This window comes from Salmo salar, chromosome ssa13, assembly GCF_905237065.1.
Source record: "Salmo salar chromosome ssa13, Ssal_v3.1, whole genome shotgun sequence".
NCBI lineage: Eukaryota > Metazoa > Chordata > Actinopteri > Salmoniformes > Salmonidae > Salmo > Salmo salar.
Window position 1 is genome coordinate 82,960,978 of NC_059454.1, and position 25,805 is coordinate 82,986,782.

The following is a 25,805-nucleotide window of genomic DNA, read 5'->3' on the forward strand; positions in this document are numbered from 1 at the left end:
ACCTAGTTTTGTCCCATGGAATAAATGTTGTGGATCTTAATGCTTTTCCTCATAATCCTGGACTATCGGACCACCATTTTATTACGTTTGCAATCGCAACAAATAATCTGCTCAGACCCCAACCAAGGAGCATTAAAAGTCGTGCTATAAATTCTCAGACAACCCAAAGATTCCTTGATGCCCTTCCAGACTGCCTCTGCCTACCCAAGGACGTCAGAGGACAAAAATCAGTTAACCACCTAACCGAGGAACTCAATTTAACCTTGCGCAATACCCTAGATGCAGTTGCACCCCTAAAAACTAAAAACATCTGTCATAAGAAACTAGCTCCCTGGTATACAGAAAATACACGAGCTCTGAACCAAGCTTCCAGAAAATTGGAACGGAAATGGCGCCACACCAAACTGGAAGTCTTCCGACTAGCTTGGAAAGACAGTACCATGCAGTATAGAAGAGCCCTCACTGCTGCTCGATCATCCTATTTTTCCAACTTAATTGAGGAAAATAAGAACAATCCGAAATGTCTTTTTGATACTGTCGCAAAGCTAACTAAAGAGCAGCCTTCGCAAATGGAGGATGGCTTTCACTTCAGCAGTAATACATTTATTAATTTCTTTGAGGAAAAGATCATGATCATTAGAAAGCAAATTACAGACTCCTCTTTAAATCTGGGTATTCCTCCAAAGCTCCATTGTCCTGAGTCTACACAACTCTGCCAGGACCTAGGATCAAGGTAGATACTAAAGTGTTTTAGTACTATATCTCTTGACACAATGATGAAAATAATCATGGCCTCCAAAACCTCAAGCTGCATACTGGACCCTATTCCAACTAAACTACTGAAAGAGCTGCTTCCTGTGCTTGGCCCTCCTATGTTGAACATAATAAATGGCTCTCTATCCACCGGATGTGTACCAAGCTCACTAAAAGTGGCAGTAATAAAGCCTCTCTTGAAAAAGCCGAATCTTGATCCAGAAATTATAAAAACTATCGGCCTATATCGAATCTTCCATTCCTCTCAAAAATTTTAGAAAAAGCTGTTGCACAGCAACTCACTGCCTTCCTGAAGACAAACAATGTATACGAAACGCTTCAGTCAGGTTTTATACCCCATCATAGCACTGAGACTGCACTTGTGAAGGTGGTAAATGACCTTTAATGACGTCAGACCGAGGCTCTGCATCTGTCCTCGTGCTCCTAGATCTTAGTGCCGCTTTTGATACCATCGATCACCACATTCTTTTGGAGAGATTGGAAACCCAAATTGGTCTACATGGACAAGTTCTGGCCTGGTTTAGATCCTATCTGTTGGAAAGATATCAGTTTGTCTCTGTGAATGGTTTGTCCTCTGACAAATCAATTGTAAATTTCGGTGTTCCTCAAGGTTCCGTTTTAGGACCACTATTGTTTTCACTATATATTTTACCTCTTGGGGATGTCATTCGAAAACATAATGTTAAATTTCACTGCTATGCGGACGACACACAGCTGTACATTTCAATGAAACATGGTGAAGCCCCAAAATTGCCCTCGCTAGAAGCCTGTGTTTCAGACATAAAGAAGTGGATGGCTGCAAACGTTCTACTTTTAAACTCGGACAAAACAGAGATGCTTGTTCTAGGTCCCAAGAAACAAAGAGATCTTCTGTTGAATCTGACAATTAATCTGGATGGTTGTACAGTCGTCTCAAATAAAACTGTGAAGGACCTCTGCGTTACTCTGGACCCTGATCTCTCTTTTGAAGAACATATCAAGACTGTTTCAAGGACAGCCTTTTTTCCATCTACGTAACATTGCAAAAATCAGAAACTTTCTGTCCAAAAATGACGCAGAAAAATTAATCCATGCTTTTGTTACTTCTAGTCTGGACTACTGCAATGCTCTACTTTCCGGCTACCCGGATAAAGCACTAAATAAACTTCAGTTAGTGCTAAATACGGCTGCTAGAATCCTGACTAGAACCAAAAAATTTGATCATATTACTCCAGTGCTAGCCTCCCTACACTGGCTTCCTGTTAAGGCAAGGGCTGATTTCAAGGTTTTACTGTTAACCTACAAAGCATTACATGGGCTTGCTCCTACCTATCTTTCCGATTTGGTCCTGCCGTACATACCTACACGTACGCTACGGTCACAAGACGCAGGCCTCCTAATTGTCCCTAGAATTTCTAAGCAAACGGCTGGAGGTAGGGCTTTCTCTTATAGAGCTCCATTTTTATGGAATGGTCTGCCTACCAATGTGAGAGACGCAGACTCAGTCTCAACCTTTAAGTCTTTACTGAAGACTTATCTCTTCAGTAGGTCCTATGATTAAGTATAGTCTGGCCCAGGAGTGTGAAGGTGAACGGAAAGGCTGGAGCAACGAACCGCCCCTTGCTGTCTCTGCCTTGCCGGTTCCCCTCTTTCCACTGGGATTCTCTGCCTCTAACCCTTTTACAGGGGCTGAGTCACTGGCTTACTGGTGTTCTTCCATGCCGTCCATGGGAGGGGTGCGTCACTTGAGTGGGTTGAGTCACTGACGTGGTCTTCCTGTCTGGGTTGGCGCCCCCCCCTTGGGTTGTGCCATGGCGGAGATCGCTGTGGGCTATACTCGGCCTTGTCTTAGGACGGTAAGTTGGTGGTTGGAGACATCCCTCTAGTGGTGTGGGGGCTGTGCTTTGGCAAAGTGGGTGGGGTTATATCCTGCCTGTTTGGCCCTGTCCGGGGGTATCATCGGATGGGGCCACAGTGTCTTCTGATCCCTCCTGTCTCAGCATCCAGTATTTATGCTGCAGTAGTTTATGTGTCGGGGGGCTAGGGTCAGTCTGTTACATCTGGAGTATTTCTCTTGTCTTATCCGGTGTCCTGTGTGAATTTAAATATGCTCTCTCTAATTCTCTCTTTCTCTCTTTCTATCTTTCTCTCGGAGGACCTGAGCCCTAGGACCATGCCTCAGGACTACCTGGTATGATGACTCCTTGCTGTCCCCAGTCCACCTGGCCGTGCTGCTGCTCCAGTTTCAACTGTTCTGCCTGCAGCTATGGAACCCTGACCTGTACACCGGACGTGCTTGTTGCACCCTCGACAACTACTATGATTATTATTATTTGACCATGCTGGTCATTTATGAACATTTTAACATCTTGACCATGTTCTGTTATAATATCCACCCTGCACAGCCAGAAGAGGACTGGCCACCCCTCATAGCCTGGTTCCTCTCTAGGTTTCTTCCTAGGTTTTTGGCCTTTCTAGGGAGTTTTTTCTAGGGAGTTTTTCCTAGCCACCGTGCTTCTTTCACATGCTTTGCTTGCTGTTTGGGGTTTTAGGCTGGGTTTCTGTACAGCACTTTGAGATATCAGCTGATGTACGAAGGGCTATATAAAAATACATTTGATTTGATTTGATTTTGTAGCATGCAGCCATATTGTTGTCAGTCGCTAGGGACCTGTTTCTAATGTATTGTGTATGTTTATCCTGTGTTACCATTTAGTTAGCTAGGAAATAAATAATTCAACCAATTTGTGTGGTACTGAATCATTAGTAAGGCCCGGGTTTTTGCAGATGCAAGGAGGTTATGACTGTTCAGAATGATGATATGATACGAGGCTATGATTAATAAGTTGATTATTTATGGATGTGATAGGTAAAGACCTTTAGAGTTTAATTTGGGAGATGGTTACTCTTTAAAGAACCGCTCTCGTGGTGCCCCAAATCCTAATTAGTTAATTGTTACATAGTTAGTTGATTAGATAAATAACAGTCATCAGATTAATGAAAGTAAAGTTGCAACACCAGGGTTTCTTGGATGGGGGCTGGCCGATGAGTAATCATATTTAATACAGCATGCCTGACGGACTGATTTAACCAAATCCCAGTTACATAAGGGGCTTTGGGAGTGAAGGCAAGGCTTACCCATATGGCTATGGAGGATGAGTGGGCTTCAGATAACATCTGTGACCTCTGTCTCCTAACTCTCCGTCCCCTCCTCTCTATCTCCTCTCTCTCTACATCACTCCTTCCCACTCTCCATCCCACCTCCTCTTTACGCGTCACTCGTTTCCCTTTAGTCCCATTAATCTCACCCACTCAATCTCTGCTCGCACTCTCTATCTTCTCTTTCTTCCTCTCTCTCCCCCTCTTTCTCTCTATCTGTTCGATGCTCTTGGTCATCACTCTCTATCATCCACGTGTCACACCCACCAAAACCACCCTAGAAGCTGATGTGTATTGTTTTGTGTCTGTGTGTGGGGTGGTGTGATTGTACAGTATGTGTGTGTGTTTATTTTCTCTGGAATCAATTACAGTGAGTGACTATCCCTCCATCATACAGAAGGACCAGTGGAAGTTAACTGACAAACAGGGAAATTACCTGGTCTAATACAACACTATCAGCCTAAATCAGAAGTTTACCCAGCTGTGAAGGTGGCAACTACTAATTATCAATAATCAGAAAGAAAATGCTACCTAAGGGGATTATAAAATGATATGTCCTAAGATTGACACAGACGTCAGGCAAAACAAAACATACAAGATTGAACAAGAGTCTGAAATGCTGTCAGAGCAAAAATGCTTCAACATATCCTAGCACTGCACTCCTAAGCTGTAAAGACTCTTACAGATAAGCACTATCCCCACCAGCTGCCTGTTTGACCTCTATAAAAGGGGTCTTCACTATGTCCACATTTTTTTAAGAAAAACAGATTAAACACCAAAGCCTGACTTCCTAGACACAGATTAAGCCTAGGCTTGGACTAAACAGCTACTTCAGTTGGTGAGTCTCTGGATGGTTCTCTGACTTTCTGACTTGATTCACACTCTTTAGGGGGTTCATGGATCCTCTGGATGAGTCATTGAATCTCTGTGTAAATCATAGATTCTCTGTATGATTCATGACTCCACACAGCCTGGTGGTGACTCTAGAGAGGAATACATGACTGAATGAAGGGGATGGAGGACTCACCAGGACACAGCCCTAATCCCTGACCAGCACCCCCTGACTCCATCATGGCTACTCACCAGAGCACAGAGTAGATCCACAGCCTCCAGGATGAGCTCCTGGTGTCCGATACGGGACACTCCCAGGTCCTCCAGCTCCTGGTGGGTGATACGAAGCAGCTGGTCTCCTCCCACCTTCTCCCTCTCAAACGTCTTAATGTACTGCTGCAGACAGTCATCCAGCCCTGGAGAGAGAGGAGACGAGATGACGCGGTGAAAACTAATTACAAAGGGAAATATTCATTCGATAAATGGATTTGTTCTGGCTCACTCCTCTCTGCTCCTGTCTGCTACTACCTCATATACATCTATTGATGTTTCATTTAAAAATATTTCTGGTAAGGAACTGTAATAGCATATAACTTTGAGAGACAATATAATACTATTCAAGTTACAATAGTCTTTGTATCAACTCCATCCATCCATGCAGGTTATTATGACCAACTAAGGCCAATGCAGGCAGTGTGTTTCAGATGTAAGCCCCAACAACCTCAGTCCCTTCCAGACATCAGTCTAAATATTGTGTGTGAAGATGTTATGTTATCTGGTCAGGGCTGTGTGAAGAAACTCCCTCTTATCAGTTCAGCTCTGCAGTCCTGAGGGGTTTACAGTGACTCAATCGCTTCATCTTGTCTCTCTCTCGCTCTCTCTCCCTCTTTCTCGCTCTCTTTCTCACTCTCCCCTCTTTCACTCTCTATCTCTCTAAGTGTGTGTGTGTGTGTGTGTGTGTGTGTGTGTGTGTGTGTGTGTGTGTGTGTGTGTGTGTGTGTGTGTGTGTGTGTGTGTGTGTGTGTGTGTGTGTGTCTCTGCGTCTCTCATTTCTGGGCTTTGAAACTGTAGCCTTTGAGTGTGTGCCAGTGCTTGGTTTAATACAAACTGACACACAGAGATCTCAAAGATGAACACACGTGGCAGAGCTGAACATAGTGCTGTTCTGGGCACAGCTGAACAGACATACATACACAGCCTTAGCCAACCATAGGCAAGCTTTAATCACCCACGTTACACAGACCTCCATGGATGTCCAACAAATTACAATGGTACATACAACCCACACACAATCAACCCTTTCCCCCTACGCATACCATTACATACAACCTTCCTCCTATTATTAACAGAACCGACACACGTCATATATTTATTAAGACCATGACATTCAAACACTCACAGCATTTACTACATACATACGGCCCACTCATAACCAACAGTTGACAGAGGCCTGTCATGATAAACATTTAGTCCCACATTAAACCCAATTGACACAAAGCATCATCCTCCCATTCTTCCATGCTTCCCTCCCTGGGGGAGGAATAGAGGAGCTTTTCAAATTGATCCTCCCATCCCACTGGCATACAAAAACAGAGATGGCACCATCTCAGTGATCCTCTCTGAAAGCTTTAATTCACAGCTGTACAAACACCATCAGTCACTGTCTGTCTAAGTGTGGACTCAACACTCACACACAATTTCTCCAGCACTGACACAAACTGCTTACAGACACACAGTGCTGTTACACGCACACACACACACACACATCATGCTGGTTAAGTGTGCCTTGAATTCGAAATAAATCACAGACAGTGTCACCAGCAAAGCACCCCCACACCATAACACCTCCTCTTCCATGCTTTACGGTGGGAAATACACATACAGAGATCATCCGTTCACCAACACCGCATCTCACAAAGACACGGCCGTTGGAACCAAAAATCTACAATTTGGACTCCAGACCAAAGGACCAATTTCCACCGGTCTAATGTCCATTTCTCGTGTTTCTTGGCACAAGCAAGTCTATTCTTCTTATTGGTGTCCTTCAGTAGTGGTTCCTTTGCAGCAATTCGGCCATGAAGGCCTGATTCACAAAGTCTCCTCTGAACAGTTGATGTTGAGATGTGTATGTTACTTGAACTTTGTGAAGCATTTATTTGGGCTGCCCTACATTTTGAGTAGCCTACTGAACGCGCAAACAACATGGAGTTATTTGGACATAAATTATGAACTTTATCGAACAAAACAACATTTATTGTGGACCTGGGCTTCCTGGAAGTGCCTTCTGATGAAGAATATTAAAGGTAAGTGAATATTTATAATGCTATTTATGCGTTTAGATGACTCCAAGATGGCCGGTGTCTATAATTGCCTGCTGTTTTTTTCTGAGCACAGTACTCAGATTATTGCAAAGTGTGCTCTCCCAGTAGTTATTTTGAAATCTGTCAACGCGATTGCATTCAGGAGATGTTAATCTATAAATCTTTGAATAACAGTTTAATATTTTATCAACGTTTCTAATGAGTAATTTTGTAATTTGTTGTGCTGATTCACCGGAATTTTTGGAGACAAAATATTTTCTGAACATCACCGCCATTGTAAAATGCTGTTTTTGGATATAAATATGAACTTGATAGAACACAAAATGCATGTATTGTCTAACATAATGTCCTAGTAGTGTCATCTGATGAAGATTGTCAAAGGTTAGTGCATAATTTTAGCTGGTTTTCTGCTTTTAGTGACGCCTGTTCTTGCATTGAAAATGGCTGTGTGTAATGTTTTGTCTATGTACTGTCCTAACATAATCTAACTTTATGCTTTCGCCGTAAAGCCTTTTTGAAATCGGACAACGTGGTTAGATTAAGGAGATGTTTATCTTTCAAATGGTGTAAAATAGTTGTATGTTTGAGAAATTTGAATTATGACATTTTGTTGTTTTCAAATTTGGCGCTCTGATATTTCACTGGCTGTTGATAGTGTGTACCACGGGTGGGACGCTAGCGTCCCACGTTGCCCATAGAAGTTAAGAAGCCTTTTGGATCTAGACTTGGAGCTCTGGTACCACTTGCCATGAAGTAGCAGAGAGAACAGTCTATGACTAGGGTGGGTGGAGTCTTTGGCAATTTTTTGGGCCTTCCTCTGACACCGGGCGGTGATGCAACCAGTCAGAATGCTCTCGATGGTGCAGCTGTAGAACTTTTTGAGGATCTGAGGACCCATGCCAAAACTTTTCAGTCTCCTGAGGGGGAATAGGTGTTCTCCTGCCCTCTTCACGACTGTCTTGGTGTGTTTGGACCATGATAGTTTGTTGGTGATGTGGATACCAAGGAACTTGAAGCTCTCAATCTGCTCCACTACAGCCCCATCGATGAGAATAGGGGTGTGCTCGGCCCTCCTTTTCCTGTAGTCAACGATCATCTCCTTTGTCTTGATCGCGTTGAAGGAGAGGTTGTTATCCTGGCACCACACTGTCAGGTCTCTGACCTCCTCCCTATAGGCTGTCTCATCGTTGTTGGTAATCAGGCCTACCACTTTTGTGTCGTCGGCAAACTTAATGATGGTGTTGGAGTCGTGCCTGGCCATGCAGTCATGGGTGAACAGGGAGTACAGGAGGGGACTGAGCACGCACCCCTGAGGGGCCCCTGTGTTGAGAATCAGCAGGGCAGATGTGTTGTTACCTACCCTTAGCACCTGGGGGCAGCCCGTCAGGAAGTCCAGGATCCAGTTGTAGAGGGAGGTGTTTAGTCCCAGGGTCCTTGGCTTAGTGATGAGCTTTGAGGGTACTATGGTGTTGAATGCTGAGCTGTAGTCAATGAATAGCATTCTCACGTAGGTGTTCCTTTTGTCCAGGTGGGAAAGGGCAGTGTGGAATGCAATAGAGATTGCGTCATCTGTGGATCTGTTGGGGCGGTATGTAAATTGGAGTGGGTCTAGGGTTTCTGGGATAATGGTGTTGATGTGAGCCATGATCAGCCTTTCAAAGCACTTCATGACGACAGACGTGAGTACTACGGGTCGGTAGTCATTTAGGCAGGATACCTTGGTGTTATTGGGCACAGGGACTGTAATACCAACATGCTGGAAACATGTTGGTATTACAGACTTATTCCAGTCTGTGCTATCAAAACAGTCCTGTAGCGTAGCATCCGTATCATCTGACCACTTCCGTATTGAGAGAGTCACTGGTACTTCATCTCAAGGACAGTTGTGTCAAATAGGGACAGACCTACTTAGCTTACACACACTACTTTCGCACACACAGACACACAGTGTTGTTATACACACTCACACTCACACTCACACACACACACACACACACACACACACACACACACACACACACACACACACACACACACACACACACACACCCACACACACACACCATGGATCTCATCTCAAGGACTAAATAGGGGCAGACCTACATGGCACAGCCTGATGTTCACGGCTGTTGCGGTGAACATATTACTACCACACCAGCGGTCACGAGTCATGAAGGCAGTCAAATTCCACATTAAGGTTTTGTCACAGTAATTAGGCTTCTCCAAGTTCATACTGTTGCCGGTCATTGGTAGCCTACCAAACATGCTAACGGCTTGGTACTCAGCACTCTATTGTCCCTCTAATCACTCTGACATCAATGCAAATGTTATTGAAAATCTAATCAAACACTTCATGAGAGCCCATGAGCTCATGTTGTGCAACATTTCTATAGGCTATGCATTTGTGGGAGAAACATAGTGATGGCTGCTAATAAAAAGATGGGGAACCCATCAACTTTCTATTGGCTAGGCCAACTGTTTTTATTTCTCAACTTTCCTAATATTAAGCACATTGCTTATATTTACCACATGACTATAGCCTACCTGGCTGGCATGAAAATAATAAAATAAAATAAATAATAAAATAATCCACGGGGAAAAGCTTCCTCCATTCGCTATTTAAATGCATAGATTACATGTATTTTTTCCACTGCCCGTTTCGATACAGGTGCATGATAATGGTCCATTATAAATCAAAACAAATGTCACACATATATTATTTAGCATGTTTAAAAACAAGATTAAATCAGGAAGTCTGATTGGTGATAAGTCTAGCCTATCACTTGAATTATATATTATCATTTGTGAATGATGCCCAGCATAAGAAACAATGCATTTTTTTACGACTTATTTTAAATTATAGTCGCACACCTCTTGTAGCCTAGCCCATAGGCCTACATGTTTTAGGCCTATGGGCTAGGCCACTAAAGTGGCCAAATAACTTAAAATCAAGAACATTAATCTGCTTTACAGGGGGTGTAGCGCCTAACTGGCATACATAAGCAGCGCGTGAGTTTCAAGTTTGGGAAAAATACTTTTCACCATTAAACATGCACCTTTATAATAAAAGCATGAAATGCATAATTGCATTTGCGGTCACTTTTGATAATGGTGTTTTCCCTAATGGCACATTCAGGTTATAGCCTACTACCATGTGAGATTTGCTGCGTTTATAATGCGAAGAAATAGACTAATAGTTTATCAACATTTTAAGCTAAACGTTCTGATCTGTTGCGTCAGTCACATTGTACAAAAAACGTTTTTTTGACGCTAGTGGTTGTATTAATTTGAGATCTATTGCATCTCACAACTGTCCCAGACTATGTTTAGAATATTTAATTCTCACACAGAATATAATAGGTCGACTTTTGTACTATGGGGGATAGTAGATTGACATAGGCTATTGCTTTTGCTGTTCGTTAGGCCTACTCATCTTGTTGGCTGACAAAAAGTAAATGTGAACAGTTCTTCCAATATCTTCAATATGCACCTCGGAATTGGATAAGGACGCGCGCAGTTGCCTCCCGGATGTGTCTGACTTGTAGCCTGTGAGAAAGACCCGATCAGGTGACGGAGAGCCATGCGAGTGAGAGACGCTTCGGATTGTGCAGCACTCTCAGGGAGAACGGCACAACACAGCACTCCGGGCCGCAAAAGGCATGGATTTGTTTAGGGTGCATTACGGCCACAAAGGGGATGCTGCCGTGAAATTCGAGGCATTATCAAGTGCTTGTCAAATTGTGAATGAGAGACTATTGAAGTGTTTACAGCCTGCGCAAAAAAACAAAGCAGAGCTCATGCCTTTTAAGCGACTTTTTTCAAATCATCATTAGAATCTCATCATGCATCCTTACAATGTATTAAAAATCAAAACATATAGCCCAACGTTTGTAGAACAACTAAAGTTACATTAATAACTCTAAATTAAGAATATAGGAGTACATATTTCTTTGTTAACCGCTCTACACAGAATAGCCGCTTATGCGCACTTTGTTCGATTATATTCTACATACTATAAAATAATATAAAATAATGCCACAGAATTATAAGCAAATATTGTCTGCTAAATGAACTACTGTAGCCCACAGCTATTTGTCATAGCCACATCAGGACCTAACAACTCAGAGTATGCTATTCTGTTCTTCTGAAATAGACTATGTTTTCTTCATATCATGCTTCTTTAGACCTGTCTAAAATAAATAGTGGATTTATTGTGAAGGTGTAGACTATATCACATGGATGCTAAATGTGTTTATGTTAATTAACGGTCAATTACCATGACACCGACTGTTATTTGCTTGACAATCACCGGCTGACAAAATGTAATGACCCCCACAGCACTAGTCATGGCAGCCATTATTCCTTACATTGGCTATGATACAGAGAAACATATAAACACACAAACATCCATGTAAACACATTCATACACACCTTTACATACAACAGACAAGAAGGAAGTGGAGAGAAAGCAGAACCAGTCAGGTTGTCTGTGTTTTGTTCCAGAGCACAGCAGCTCCATTTCCCTCATCTCTCGGTCTCAGTGTTTCTTCCTCTCTCCCTCATCCACTCTCCCACACTCTTTTTATCCTTTCTCCTCCCTTGGTCAGCCTCCCACAAAGAAGGCTGTGGAGCCCTCCTTTTGATTTAATCTCGATGTCTTCTTGGGCCTAGACCTAATGAAGGATTCAGCTCAAGTTCAGCTGGCAGCTAAATGATGGAGAAGCTGCAAGAAGAGAGTTCTATGGCTTTGTACACAATTTAAGGGCTTAACAAATCAGCCTCTTTACCAAGTTAATGGAGACCCACTTGTCAATGAAAAAAATCCCATGTTGCTATAGAAACCATGCAGTGGGGTTTGGAGTACAGTCTGCTGCAAGACGACAATACTGTAAGTAAACATGTAAGTGAAACATTATGGATACAGAAAAGACCCCTCTAACTTCTCCCCACCAAAACAAGCAGGGACATTGTCTAAAGTATGAATGCTCTCTCCAGATAACAGAGCTATCCCCATATATAAACACACAGATGATCCATTCTAAAGGACAAACACGTATTTGTCCTTTAAACATGTATATTACACCTCAATTCAGAGATGGGCTTTGTCCATCTAAATGGGCAGAGCAACCCCTCCATAACAAACTAGCCTATAGCTTTACCCCAGAAATCCCCCCTTAATCAACGGACCTGGCCTCCTGTTAACAAACAGAGCTATTTTTGTGATGAGATCAATGGAGGAGACAGACAGCCACCCAGACTGGGAAGAGCACACAAAGAGACACAGAGAGAGATGAAATGAGAGATCTGATTAAGAGACTATTAATCCACTAGTAATTGAGGCTGCGGTGAGTAAATTCTGTTTAGTGTTGTGATACATTATTGAGTTGGCTTTCTAGGGGAGGGGGCACTATGTTAATCTACATATTTTATCACTGTCAAGAGACATGGGCAGGGTGCCAGTCATTCAGATCAAAACACACACACACACACAAAGTTTGACAGGGCGGTTAAGAGCGTTGGACTAGTAATCGGAAGGTTGCTGGTTCGAATCCCCGAGCTTGGTTTGAATCCCTGAGCTGACTCGGTGAAAAATATGTTGATGTGACCTTGAGCAAGGCACTTAACCCTAGTTGCTCACCTGCTCCCGAGTGGCGCAGTTGTCTAAGGCACTGCATCTCAGGGCTAGAGGTGTCACTACAGACCCTGGTTTGATTCCAGGCTGTATCACAACCGGCAGTGATTGGGAGTCGTATAGGGTGGTGCACAATTGGTCCAGTGTTGTCAGGTTAGGGTTTGGCCGGGGTAGGCTGTCATTGTAAATAAGAATTTGTTCTTAACTGGCTTGCCTAGTTAAATAAAAATAAATGAAGACGATAAACACACTCAACCCAAGAAACATGGTGTAAATGTGCACACACATACTCTAGGCTATACATACACTCCCATACCCAACATATGGCACATAATATTCAAACATCAAATATGCATGATATGCAACCCAAGTGAGAAGATTGGTCTTTTTTAACATGATTCTACTTGGACAGTGCATTTCAGCTTAGCTAGATTCATGATCATCTTACTAATCGCCTTTAGCACAAATGTATGGCAGGTGTTTTGTGTGAAAATAATTTATAATTTATGAAACTGTTTCTCTTTTCATAAAACACTTAGCTTGAACATGAACCGAGTATTTGCAGCTGTTTAAACTGCAATATATCTGTAAATAAGCACAGTTCGCCCTTAATTTAAAGGCTCCATATATTTTCCATAAGTGGAGGGGTTTTTCTGTGGAGAGGCCTTTGTCGGTGCTGAGAGGGTAGAGAGGCTTGGACACAGGAAACACCAGGAGGATGCAGAGAGTGGCATTATGGGAAGGTCACTGGGTGCTCCTATTTGGCCTCAGGACATCACTGAGCTGTATGCTAATAATGGAACCTCTGAATGGTAATGATGAGACGGAGATGCCGTGGGCTCTTGGGACTGGGAGTATAAGAATGGATCTGAGACAAGATTACACAAACTCCATTTCCTTTCATTCTCTCTGTGAATGTGGCTCCCTCCATTCCTCCATCCCTCACTTTACATCAACATTACTATAGGCTTTGCGCCTAGAACCTGTCTCAGCTCTAGTCATCAGATGTGGCTCGGCTACCATAGGGCCCTCCCTCTGAAATGTCTTCCCTTCCTCATCTCCTCTCCATCTCTTCCAATATACAATCTCTTTCTCTTCTCTCCATCAGCTCTGAATCTCCTCATTATTATCATTTTACTCTCTCCTCTGCCATTCCCACTTCCTCTTCCATTACATCCCTATAATCCTCCGATTCCACTAGTCTTTCCAAGCAAACACTCTCTCTCACACACACATAAGCACACACACACAGACACCTACACTAATATGTACTATTTTACAGAACTTGTAAACTGCTTTGTGTCTAATCCCAGTAGTCAGTCAGTAGTATGTCTGACTCAGCCAGCCAAGCTCCTGTGTATGTTTGGAGCGCGACTGCGTCTGTGAATGAGCGTGTGTTGAGGCAGTGTGGAGGCATGAATAAGTAAATTAACACATTAGTTTGAGCATCACTGCGAGGGTATACTCATTCACATAAGTACCCTGCTCAGCACAGACAACCAACACCTTACACAGTAATAATGATACATATCAACACAGAGGTACACAGGCATGAGATACACACGAAACACATGACAGTAACACGCAATCTATGTAAACAATAACCATAGAATGAACAGAAAACATGTTCTCTCTCTCAAATGGAAAGTGTGTGTGTGTGTGTGTGTTTGTGTGTGTGTATGTGTGTGTGTGTGTGTGTGTGTGTGTGTGTGTGTGTGTGTGTGTGTGTGTGTGTGTGTGTGTGTGTGTGTGTGTGTGTGTGTGTGTGTGTGTGTGTGTGTGTGTGTTAAAGATAGTCTTATCAACTGCTGTTCCATCAATCCACAGTGGCTCAGCAGCACATGGGGATTTACCACCATCTGGTTAAGCATCTCTCCAAAACAACATGGGCCTACCTCCAGCCTTGATCCATGACCTCACACACACTACATCTCTCATAGGAATCACCTGAACCGGCACCACATACTGTAAGAATCATCTGTCTTCTCTTCTTCACTCAAGATATAATTATTACTGCATTATCACACGCTGTATTGCAGATGTGAAATAATAAATTAATCGATATATTTAGCATATGCACTAGATCCACTCCAGAGGAATGTAATAGCTATTAGTAATATATTCTCTACAAAGTCCATCTTTTACATTCCCTATAACTAACCTCCACAGAAATTAAAGTCATTTTACATATATTAGTGTCTAACATGCTACACTTCAAATAGCTACAGGTCTACATTACTATAAATACTTTTTCACTTCAGAGTCAAATTCACCCCAATGCCTTAATTTCAGTGGATCATTAATCCCATAATGGAAATATTCAGACCCTTCTGATCGGCCATTTAAAAGGCAAAAACTGTACTGAACCAACTGAACTGAACCACTGAACCACTGAACCAACTCATCCTTCAGTGCTTTGAGATTCTCTCAGGTCCAAATCTATATCACTGCCAATTCCACACCCCACATTTCTACTGAAAATGTAATTCCATTTGTGGTATAGAGATACCACATTGAATAGAATAATAGAATATAATAAAATATCAATATGTTGCCATTATATAATTTCCTACATATACGGAGGTTCAGCAGGTGTTTTTCTTTCCCCCAATCACCAGTGATGGCTCTAGCCTCGCACTGTTTATTGATCGGAGTGGGCGCATTTAGTGCCGTTATACTTGAGTCCAGAGAAGATATATTTCACTGCATTTTGTGTGCAGGTTGGTTGCCAACAGCTAATGTACATCTATCTTCAAACCGTGGCGTACCTTTCATCCAGTCCACCACTTGACTCGAACTCCACTTGCTCACAGGCTCCATGACCAGAGCCATTGAGGAAGTTTTTCAGGTCTCGCCTGACAAAATAAACGCTTTAACACTTCAATCTATTACATTCACCAAATTCACCAATGTTTGTTCTATAATCCGTTTGTGTGTTTTCTAACAACGGTGAGGGAGGTCCATCGGATCCGAGGCGACGTTATGCGTGGCTTGATTCAAGTCCGATAGATTTCTACACAATCCCCTGCGCTTGGTGCTTGCGTTGTTCGCTCGAATATCGCGAATATCTCCTTTATTTGTCATTCACGTCGGCTGCTGCCAACACTGCATGATTCTGGTGGAACCATCTGCGACCCTCTCGCCAATTCATCTCCAGCCTAGTATCAACTGATCAGTACAGCCAGCCTCCAACCATCCAATAGAGGACGCATTCACTGGCATCTGTGGGTGTATTTCCCAGTCGCACTGTGCAGTCCATGTATTTTCCTTCAGACCAACCCACTGAGTCACACTAGCGCTTGCAGGCTTTTTTAATCCTCATCAGATGCACGTTCACTGTATCTCCCTCGCCTCTTTGTCGCTGTTCACGCCTCCATCATACAAGCGCTGTCTAGCGGAAAATACGGTCGTAACAGAGGCTGAGGATGCTGTAATGTCCCCCTCTCTTATTATCATCCTCTACGAAGCAAGTTGATATGTAGCCCTATTCAATATATCATTAATTGATCTGTCTAATTGAGAGTATGAAAGAGAAGAATGAATGGGCATAGGGCATTGCAATATATATTTTGTTCTTTGAAATAACCGATCAATCATCCATTACGCGTTTGTAACTCAGAATGTCTAATGTTTTATGCCCAATAGTTTCACTATGCATTATGAGTTTCTATTGAAGGCATATGATACTGTAGGCCTATTTATATTAAAGATGACTGTATCAGGGTTACACAAACACCATGCATTACAGGACTAAGCTGGTTATGAAAGAGTGGGCGCTTTTTTCCATTAACAGAAAATGATTTGCCTTGCTTAAAGATAAAAACCCTTAATTGAAACAATTACAAAGCTGACACCTCGCCTGTTTTGGTAAAAAGCTGAGCGGTAGGCCTGGAAAAATATAACCACTCTCAAATTCATAGAAAGAGTTATGGATGGAAGAACTGACTTTCCATGATATCAAAATTAAAGTTTTAACCATGTTTTGAGGCATTACAGTGTTGTTTACATTTACAGTAGAACAAGCTTATATTTTGGGTTCTGATGGGGTATGACAGATGAACTAAGCTCATGAAGCATTTATTTATAAGTTATATTCTTCAAGAATCAATGGGTATATATCAATCAATCAATCAAATGTATTTATAAAGCCCATCAGTCAATGTCACAAAGTGCTAAACAGAAACCCAGCCTAAAACCCCAGACAGCAAGCAATGCAGATGTAGAAGAATATATCATTCATTTACAAGTCCAAAAATGAATGTAGCAATTAAGGATTCTAACTTTAAATCACACATATCAATTGAAGGCCTTGGGATGTTGCTGCCTGTAAAGCTAGCCTGGGTACATCAATTACACCCCCTATTAAATAAATCCACCAACAGACTCAAGACTCAGTCACGACTACAATGAATCTCTTCGACATAACAAACATCCCACTCACTCAGGTGAAAGCAATAGAAGACTAGCATGAATGCATCCCACTACTGCAACATGAATAGGCCCACCATAAGCTGACATGCTGCCTCATAAAGTAGGCTCATGGAAACAACAAGCTCAGATGAATTGATGTGATTTTGCTTTACTGGTTTGGCATAATGTGCATATGTGGCTTTCATGGCCTTAACCAGATGTGATGTAATGTATCTGCACACTGAACTATTCTGAATCATATTCTGTAAATAATAATCTAACCCAAAGCACGGACACAGCCACTTCAAACCCCTCAGTATTGGCAGTTAGGCTGTTGCACACTAGCCCAGAATGCACAATACCTCTATGAGAGAGCCTATAGAGCATAGAAAAAGAGACTATGGAGTGTAGAAAGATGTGTCATCAGAACAAAGAACCACTCTTTTTCCATGACCCCAGACCTGTGCAACAATATTGTTCAGGCTTTGCACAGTTCATTTTTTGTGTAAAATTAGTCACCATCATGTTATCGACGTAAGAGGGATGGTTGTTCTTCCCAGAATCATGGTACAACAAAGAGTCAGCCACTAATTTTCTAAAATGCCTTGAAGACTAATTCTCAGTGATATCAATCAAGATGTATATCAAAAAATGTGTGTTTGAAGTCTAAGGATATACAGGAAGCGATAGACAAGATAAGAATATATTATATAGGCCTATCTCATAGGACAATAGCTGTTAACCACCAAGTCTTGCTTTGTTAAATCAAAGCATCTTGGCTTGTCCTTTGTTTCATTTATGTAAGATTAGCAATGGCTCTTGCCCCTCAGCCCCACCCCTATGGGTATGTGAATACATTTGCTCTGTGTGGAGGTATCGTTGTCAGCATCTCTGACTAATTTAAACAGAAGAATGTGTAATCTGCTTTGCAAGACGGGCATGTGAAATACAAGAGCCTTAAGTTACAACTGTTCAGTTCATTTTCTCCTTGCAAGTTATTACATTAACATTTTAGTCATTCAGCAGACACTCTTATTCAGAGCGACTTACAGTAGTGAGTGCATACATTTCATACATTTTTTTCTCCGTACTGGTCCCCCCTGGGAATCAAACCCACAACCCTGGCGTTGCAAACACCATGCTCTACCAACTGAGCCACACGGGACCAAGCTATGAATGGAACTTTTATGTCGCTATTCATTTCCCCATTATCTGTGAATAATTTATATCTTTGGGGAAGCTCTCTCCTCTCTCCTGCTATTATCACTCTACCCTTGTAGACTCGTATCTGTCCCTGTGCTCTGAGTGTGTGTGTGAGCAGCTAATGGGTCAGAGTCTACATCCAAAGAGTCTGTTTGGTTTCTCAGAAGAAATTGTGAATTAAGTTGCAATTCATAATATTGCTAGTATTTTAAGAATTATGTCCATAAACTGTTGTATACAATATTATAGAGTAGGTCTATTTTGAGAACGTATAGGCCTATCATAGAGCCACTTTTAAAACAAAGTAAGCCAATTGACCATTAATTGACTTTGAGTCATAGAGAAATTCTAGTGATCACATTTTTCAAAGTAGACTATAGCCTATCTTTGTTTCAGTTAATCAAACATTGCAGTTAATTTCACATTTTCTAAAATGAGGAGGAGCAAAGCAGAGATATGATAGCACTCAAATCCAGATGTTCATCAACAGTCAGGTGCTTCAGGACCATCAACCTATCACTGCCCGCACCTGCCTGCCCGTCCAGCATCACTTCTCTGGATGGTTCTGACTTAGATATGTAGACAACTACAAATACCTAGGTGTCTGGCTAGACTGTAAACTCTCTTTCCAGATTCACATTGAGCATCTCCAATCCAAAATTAAATCTAGAATCGGCTTCCTATTTTGCAACAAAGCATCCTTCACTCATGCTGCCAAACATACCCTCGTAAAACTGACCATCCTACCGATCCTCGACTTCGGCGATGTCATTTATAAAATAGCCTCCAACACCATACTCAACAAATTGGATGCAGTCTATCACAGTGCCATCCATTTTGTCACCAAAGCCCCATATACTACCCACCACTGCGACCTGTAGGCTCTTGTTGGTTGGCCCTCGCTTCATACTCGTCGCCAAACCCAATGGCTCCAGGTCGTCTACAAGTCTCTGCTAGGTAAGGCCCCGCCTTATCTCAGCTCACTGGTCACCATAGCAGCACCCACTCGTAGCACGCGCTCCAGCAGGTTTATCTCTCTGGTCACCCCCAAAGCCAATTCCTCCTTTGGCTGCCTTTCCTTCCAGTTCTCTGCAGCCAATGACTGGAACGAACTGCAAAAATCACTGAAACTGGAGACTCATATCTCCCTCACTAGCTTTAAGCACCAGCTGTCAGAGCAGCTCACAGATCACTGCACCTGTACATAGCCCATCTGTAAACAGCCCATCCAACTACCTCATCCCCATACTGTATTTATTTATTTATCTTGCTCCTTTGCACCCCAGTATCTCTATTTGCACATTCATCTTCTGCACATTTGCCATTACAGTGTTTAATTGCTATATTGTAATTACTTCGCCCCCGTGGCCTATTTATTTCCTTACCAACCTTATCTTACCTCATTTGCACTCACTGTACATAGACTTTTTTATTTATTTTTCTACTGGATGATTGACTGTATGTTTTGTTTATTCCATGTGTAACTCTGTGTTGTTGTATGTGTCGAACTGCTGTGCTTTATCTTGGCCCGGTCGCAGTTGTAAATGAGAACTTGTTCTCAACTAGCCTACCTGGTTAAATAAAGGTGAAATATATATATATATATATATATTAAATAACGTTTCAGGTAAGACCCAAGTGCAGACTATGTTGAAGTAACAATGTTTATTACAGCAACCGGGGCAGGGAAATGACAGGTCAAGGCAGGCAGGGGTCGATAATCCAGAGTGGTGGGGCAAAGGTACAGGATGGCAGGCAAGCTCAGGGTCAGGCAGACAGAGGTCGGTAATCCAGAGTAAGGGCAATGGTACAGGACGAAGGGCAGGCTCAGTGGCAGGCAGAGTGGTCAGGCAGACGGGCTCAGAGTCCGGACAGGCAAGGGTTAAAACCAGGAGGGCGAGAAAAAGAGCAACTGGGGAAAAGCAGGTGCTGAGAAAACCGCTGGTTGACTTGACAAACAACATGAACTGGTGACAGACAAACAGAGAACACAGGTATAAATACACAGGGGATAATAGGGAAAATGGGCGACACCTGGAGGGGGGTGGATACAATCACAAGGACTGGTGAAACAGATCAGGGTGTGACAGACAGGTGAGACCAATTATCTCAATCATGGCTGCCCATAGACTCAGTCTGGCTAGGAGGGGCAGCCATGGGGTCAGGTGCTCCTCGATCTCTGATGAGGATAGCACTCTGGTTGTGCGCCTTGCAGTCCTTTTGTCAACTGGAAAATGTGATTACACCTTGGGACTATGTAAGAATACATTTCACAGACGTATTTAACCATTGCAAAGTTTGTGAAGCTGAGTGAGCGACATACTGTAGGTATACTAATCACGGAAATCTCAGACCTAGTGGGAGGTAACCCGTCTGCCTAGGAATACTGTGTAGCCGATAGGCATAGCCTAGGGAGACTCACCTAACATGTTACTGCTCTATTAAAAACGGATTTAAAAAATGTATCTCTAAACGAGTGGATTATTTATCCTTAGGCTCCCTGCGTGGTATGTATATAAAACATTTATAGATAGAACTTCACTAGAACTTCACTAGATCATATAACTTTTTCTAAATGACAAAATATAAGACACATTTACCTCAAAATTGTTTTGTTGGAGTGACTTAAAAAATGAAGATGAGACATAAAATGTATACAGTAGTTGAGCAAGAGTAGTGGCAGCCAGGGGAAAAAACTGGGGCATAAAGCACCAGGCAGCTACTGGATTTCTGTGGCCTTACACCACACAGTGCTACTCAAGTCCTGTCACGGGTGTCGAAAGGAGTGGACCAAAGTGCAGCGTGATTCTCGTTCCACATAATTCTTTATTAAACTGTGAAACTCTGCAATACATACAAAATAAACCTGAATAAACACAACAACAAACCGTGACGCAGAGGTGAAACATACACTACTCAAAATTAATCTCCCACAAACCCAGGTGGGACAAACACCAACTTAAATATGACCTCCAATTAGAGACAACGATGACCAGCTGCCTCTAATTGGAGATCATCTCAAACAAAGCCCAACATAGAAATACAAAACTAGAACAACCCAACATAGAAATACAAAAACTAGAACATAACAACATAGAAAAAACTAAACTAGAAAACCCCCCTGTCACGCCCTGACCTACTCTACCATAGAAAATAACAGCTTACTATGGTCAGGACGTGACAATTCCTCACGCACTATATCCTGTCTTTCTCTCTTTCTCCTCTCCCTAACAAAGCCCCAAATTTGTGAGCTAACTTAGAACAAATAAAATAGTACAGGCTAATTTAACATGGTACATACTGTACATAAGCATGAATCAGAATGATATCGACAATGATATTTTTTCAAATAGAGAAAGTTTCTATTTGATGTGTGAGCACTATTTCTCAAAACAAATGATAATTGGTCAAGTATATACTGGCTAAATTGTTTTAGTTCAAAGACAGCTTTGGTAGTATTATAAACCTTAAAATATCTGGTTTTTAGTATGCTACAGAATTAGAGAAGGGCTGTTTCAATGAACCTCAGGCAGTAGGCTCAAGCGAACCTGTTTCTCTCACTAGTCAGAGGATGCATGCATATTTCCCAGAATCTGATCACCAGCAGCAACCTATCTTCCTTATTTATGTTTAGAAAACAGATTTGAAGGCCACAATTGTGGGGGCAAAGAACTAATCATGTTTACGCAACCTATAATAATCACCCTTAGAATACTTCCAGAACCATCTTTATTTCTTATTTAAATTTGAGAAAATCTACAATAGAAATTGGCCCACCCCAGTCTTCATTCATAGGGATGCATGTGACATTGCACAGCAATAAGCTGGTTTATATCTCTGTTATATATTTTTACTTATTGATTTCAATATGGAAGGGAAACCAGGTACTGGTGTTTGTATATACTGTTCCCTTCATTGTCTTATGTCTGGTGGTGTCACTCCTATGCGACGCTCATCCCTCATCCGAGTCAGTGCAGGCAGAATTGTTGCCCTATCTGATGTAAGACAATGGGAAAAGGGTATACCTAGACAGTTGTACAACAGAATGCCTTCAACTCAAATGTGTCTTCCGCATTTAACCCAACCCCTCTGAATCAGAGAGTTGCGGGGGGCTGCCTTAATCGACATCCATGTCTTTGGCGCCCGGGGAACAGTGGGTTAACTGCCTTGCTCGTGGGCAGAACGACAGATTTTTACCATGTCAGCTCGGGGATTCGATCCAGCAACCTTTCGGGTTACTGGCCCAACTCTCTAACCACTAGGCTACCTGCCGCCCCCAATGCTGTTTCCCGATGTCTAAAAGGCAAATGTATTAACTATATTTGAATAATTGTGTTATTCCTATACTATATTTTTGTGTAACAAATGTGTAAGAGTTCATTCAATTGGGGGAGGTGAGGGGGCATGGGGGTGGATAGGATGGTCCCCCACGATGAAAGGGGGGCATGACTGAAAAAGAAGCACTGATCTAGCTAATGATTAGCACAAATACATATGGGCAACTCCAGGCTTATGAATGCATTACGCCTTTGGAGTTGCCAAAACACACATACTGGTATATCCCCACACATACAAACTTAACATGTATTCAAAACACACGCATGTACACACACTCACAGGAACACATAGGCATGTGACAAAATAACACACACACGCACATACTCAGGAAACATTTTATTTCAAAATAAAAGTATATTGTATAATGGTAACTGTTTTTTGTTGTCACTGTACCAAACCCTATGACACACTAAATACAGAATAGTATTGGAGCAGAACAGGGTCAGCCTTGCCCTTGTAGCAGTTTAGGGCAAAGTGCCTTACTCATGGCCACCAAGGCAGTAGGCTATAGCACCTGAAAAGTATTGTAGGTGTAATTAAACTTGTCTGAGACCTAAAGATTTGTGTAAGCTCCCTGAGCTAATGCCTACACTTAAGCTTAGCAGGGTAACACAGTTTTGTGGCCTGCAGTAGACCTAGGTTAGACACCATTCTGTCCCATTGGTTCTGTGACTTGGATAGGTACAGTAACTGTGAGGAGGTGAAATGGGTGGTGGAGTGTAACAAATGTAGTTCTGTAAACCATGCTTGTGTGTTTAAAGGTTTTTTGATACCTGAAGACACTTGCCTTTTGGGGGCCCTAAGATACATTTTGTTGGAGACCCCCCACCTTGTGGGCAAAACATTTTATTGCCCCCCCCTCTTGATGATGGAGAGAAAAAAATTGTTTTACAGATACTTTCCTGCAATTCTAAACATTATTTTTTTTTAAAATGTTTTATGTCGCTTTGCCTGGGGCCAGCCCTGCCTAAAGAAGATAAAGTAGCAGGCCAGTAACTGGAAGGTTACCGGTTTGAATCCTAGGGCTGGGGTTCCTCAACATTCAAGTGTGGTTCACCAAACTACCAAACTACCTCTGTTACACTTCTAGACCCATCTGGGCACAGACTGGATTCTAGCCCAGGTGTCTCTAACCCAGTCAACCACAAAGTCTCAAGCAAGGTTACTCATCATCATACACATCCTGTTGTGTGTATGGTGTGTCAGGGTTTAGGTACTGTGATAGCAAATAGACAAGTTCCAGTTGAACAATGCTAAAGTCAGGATTCAATTCGGACTGTGGAAGATCCTCAATGTAGCGTGGTTGATGGGATTGAGCAGAGATGTGCAGCGTTTACTTTGAATGCGATCTTCACAACAGGGGTAACATTGCCTTTAAATGGTGCATAGACAAAAAGGGGCGATCAGATTTAATCCCGGCCGGAGTAAAGATGTGTTCAACTGCAACTGTTATTTGGAAAATTCCATTACACTGATGCCATTACTGTGTGTGTGTGTGTGTGTGTGTGTGTGTGTGTGTGTGTGTGTGTGTGTGTGTGTGTGTGTGTGTGTGTGTGTGTGTGTGTGTGTGTGTGTGTGTGTGTGTGCGTGTGTGTGTGTGTGTGCGTGTGTGCGTCTACATTTCAATGTGGTTTGGTACATTTTTACATTTGACATTTCAGTAATTTAGCAGACGCTCTTATCCAGAGCAAATTACAGTTAGTGCATACATCTTAAGATAGCTAGGTGGGACAACCACATATCACAGTCATAGTAAGTACTTTTCCTCAATAAAGTAGCTATCAGCAAAGTCAGAGCTAGTAATTCTTTTGGGGGGGGGGGGGGGGGTTTAAGAGGTTTTTCAAAGATGGGCAGGGACTCCGCTGACCTAGCTTCAGGGGGAAACTGATTCCACCATTGGGGTGCCAGAACAGAGAAGTCCTTAGACTGGCCAAGAGACCAGAGGTGGTAGAACGGAGTGCTAGGGTTGGGGTGTAGGGTTTGCGCATAGCCTAAAGGTACAGAGGGGCAGTTCCTCTTGCTGCTCCGTAGGCAAGTACCATGGTCTTTGAATGGATGTGAGCTTCGACTGGAAGCCAGTGGAGTGTGCGGAGGAGAGGGGTGACATGGGAAAACTTGGGATGGTTGAATACCAAGCGGGCTGCAGCATTCTGGATAAGTTGCAGGGGTTTGATGGAACAAGCGGTGAGCCCAGCCAGTAGCGAGTTGCAGTAGGCCAAATGGGAGATGACAATGACAAGTGCCTGGATTAGAACCTGAACCGCTCCCTGTCTGAGGTAGGGTCGTACTCTAAGGATGTTTTAAAGCATGAACCTGCAGGAGTGAGTCACTGCTTTGATGTTTGAATGACAGGGTGTTACCCAGGTTGACACCCCCAAAAGTGTTGCACTCTGGGAGGGGACACCTTGGAGTTGTCAACCGTAATGGAGAGGTTTTGGAGCGGGCAGGGCTTCCCCGGGACAGAGCAGCTCTGTCTTGTCGAGGTTGAGCTTGAGGTAGTGGGCCGACATCCAAGCTAAGATATCTGCCAGGCATGGAGAGACACATGCCACCACCTGGGTGTCAGAAGGCGGGAAGGAAAAAACTAGTTGAGTGTCATCTGCATAGCAATGATTGGAGAGACCATGTGAGGATATGACAGAGCCAAGTGACTTGGTGTATAGAAGGGGAGAGGGCCTAGATGCAGGAATTTGCATTTAAATCTTGGTGGGGAAAAAAAATGGTATGCATGCCATCAAAGCCACTACACAACACAACACTAAACAATAAATGAATTGCACTATAACGGTGACAAACGGTGTCCACAAATTGTTAGGGCCAACATAAAGCTGTCCCAACAGCAGTCCAAACATCTTACCAGTGCTACACCTGGCTATCAGCGGAGCCTTGTCTGGCAGCGAAACAGTTCATTCAGCCACATTTACTGCCGTTTTCAAAAACATAGTTGATATGGCTGACTTGCTGAAACAAATGTGGTTTCTAATGGCAATTGAGATGTACAAATTGTAGCATAAGGGGACGACAAGTGGATAAGAGGCAATCCGTAATTTCTAGGATGGACGTAGTCAATATAACTATTTGTTCAGCACTTTTGAAATGTAGAGTGACAGAATTCAGAACATGGGCCGTTCTTACAGTGTTCTCCCTGTACACCAAGT

The 25,805-nt window shown here is 42.6% G+C and overlaps 1 protein-coding gene across 1 annotated transcript in view; it reads right to left on the reverse strand.

The window, feature by feature from the left end:
- Positions 1-16,013, reverse strand: part of LOC106567868 (connector enhancer of kinase suppressor of ras 2-like) — a 52,755-nt gene extending 36,742 nt beyond the window's left edge. The window contains 2 exon segments of the mRNA XM_014137699.2: positions 4,996-5,159; positions 15,465-16,013. Coding sequence (XP_013993174.1) covers positions 4,996-5,159; positions 15,465-15,528 — 228 coding nt within the window. The 5' untranslated portion in view covers positions 15,529-16,013.
- Positions 16,014-25,805: the final 9,792 nt, after the last annotated feature.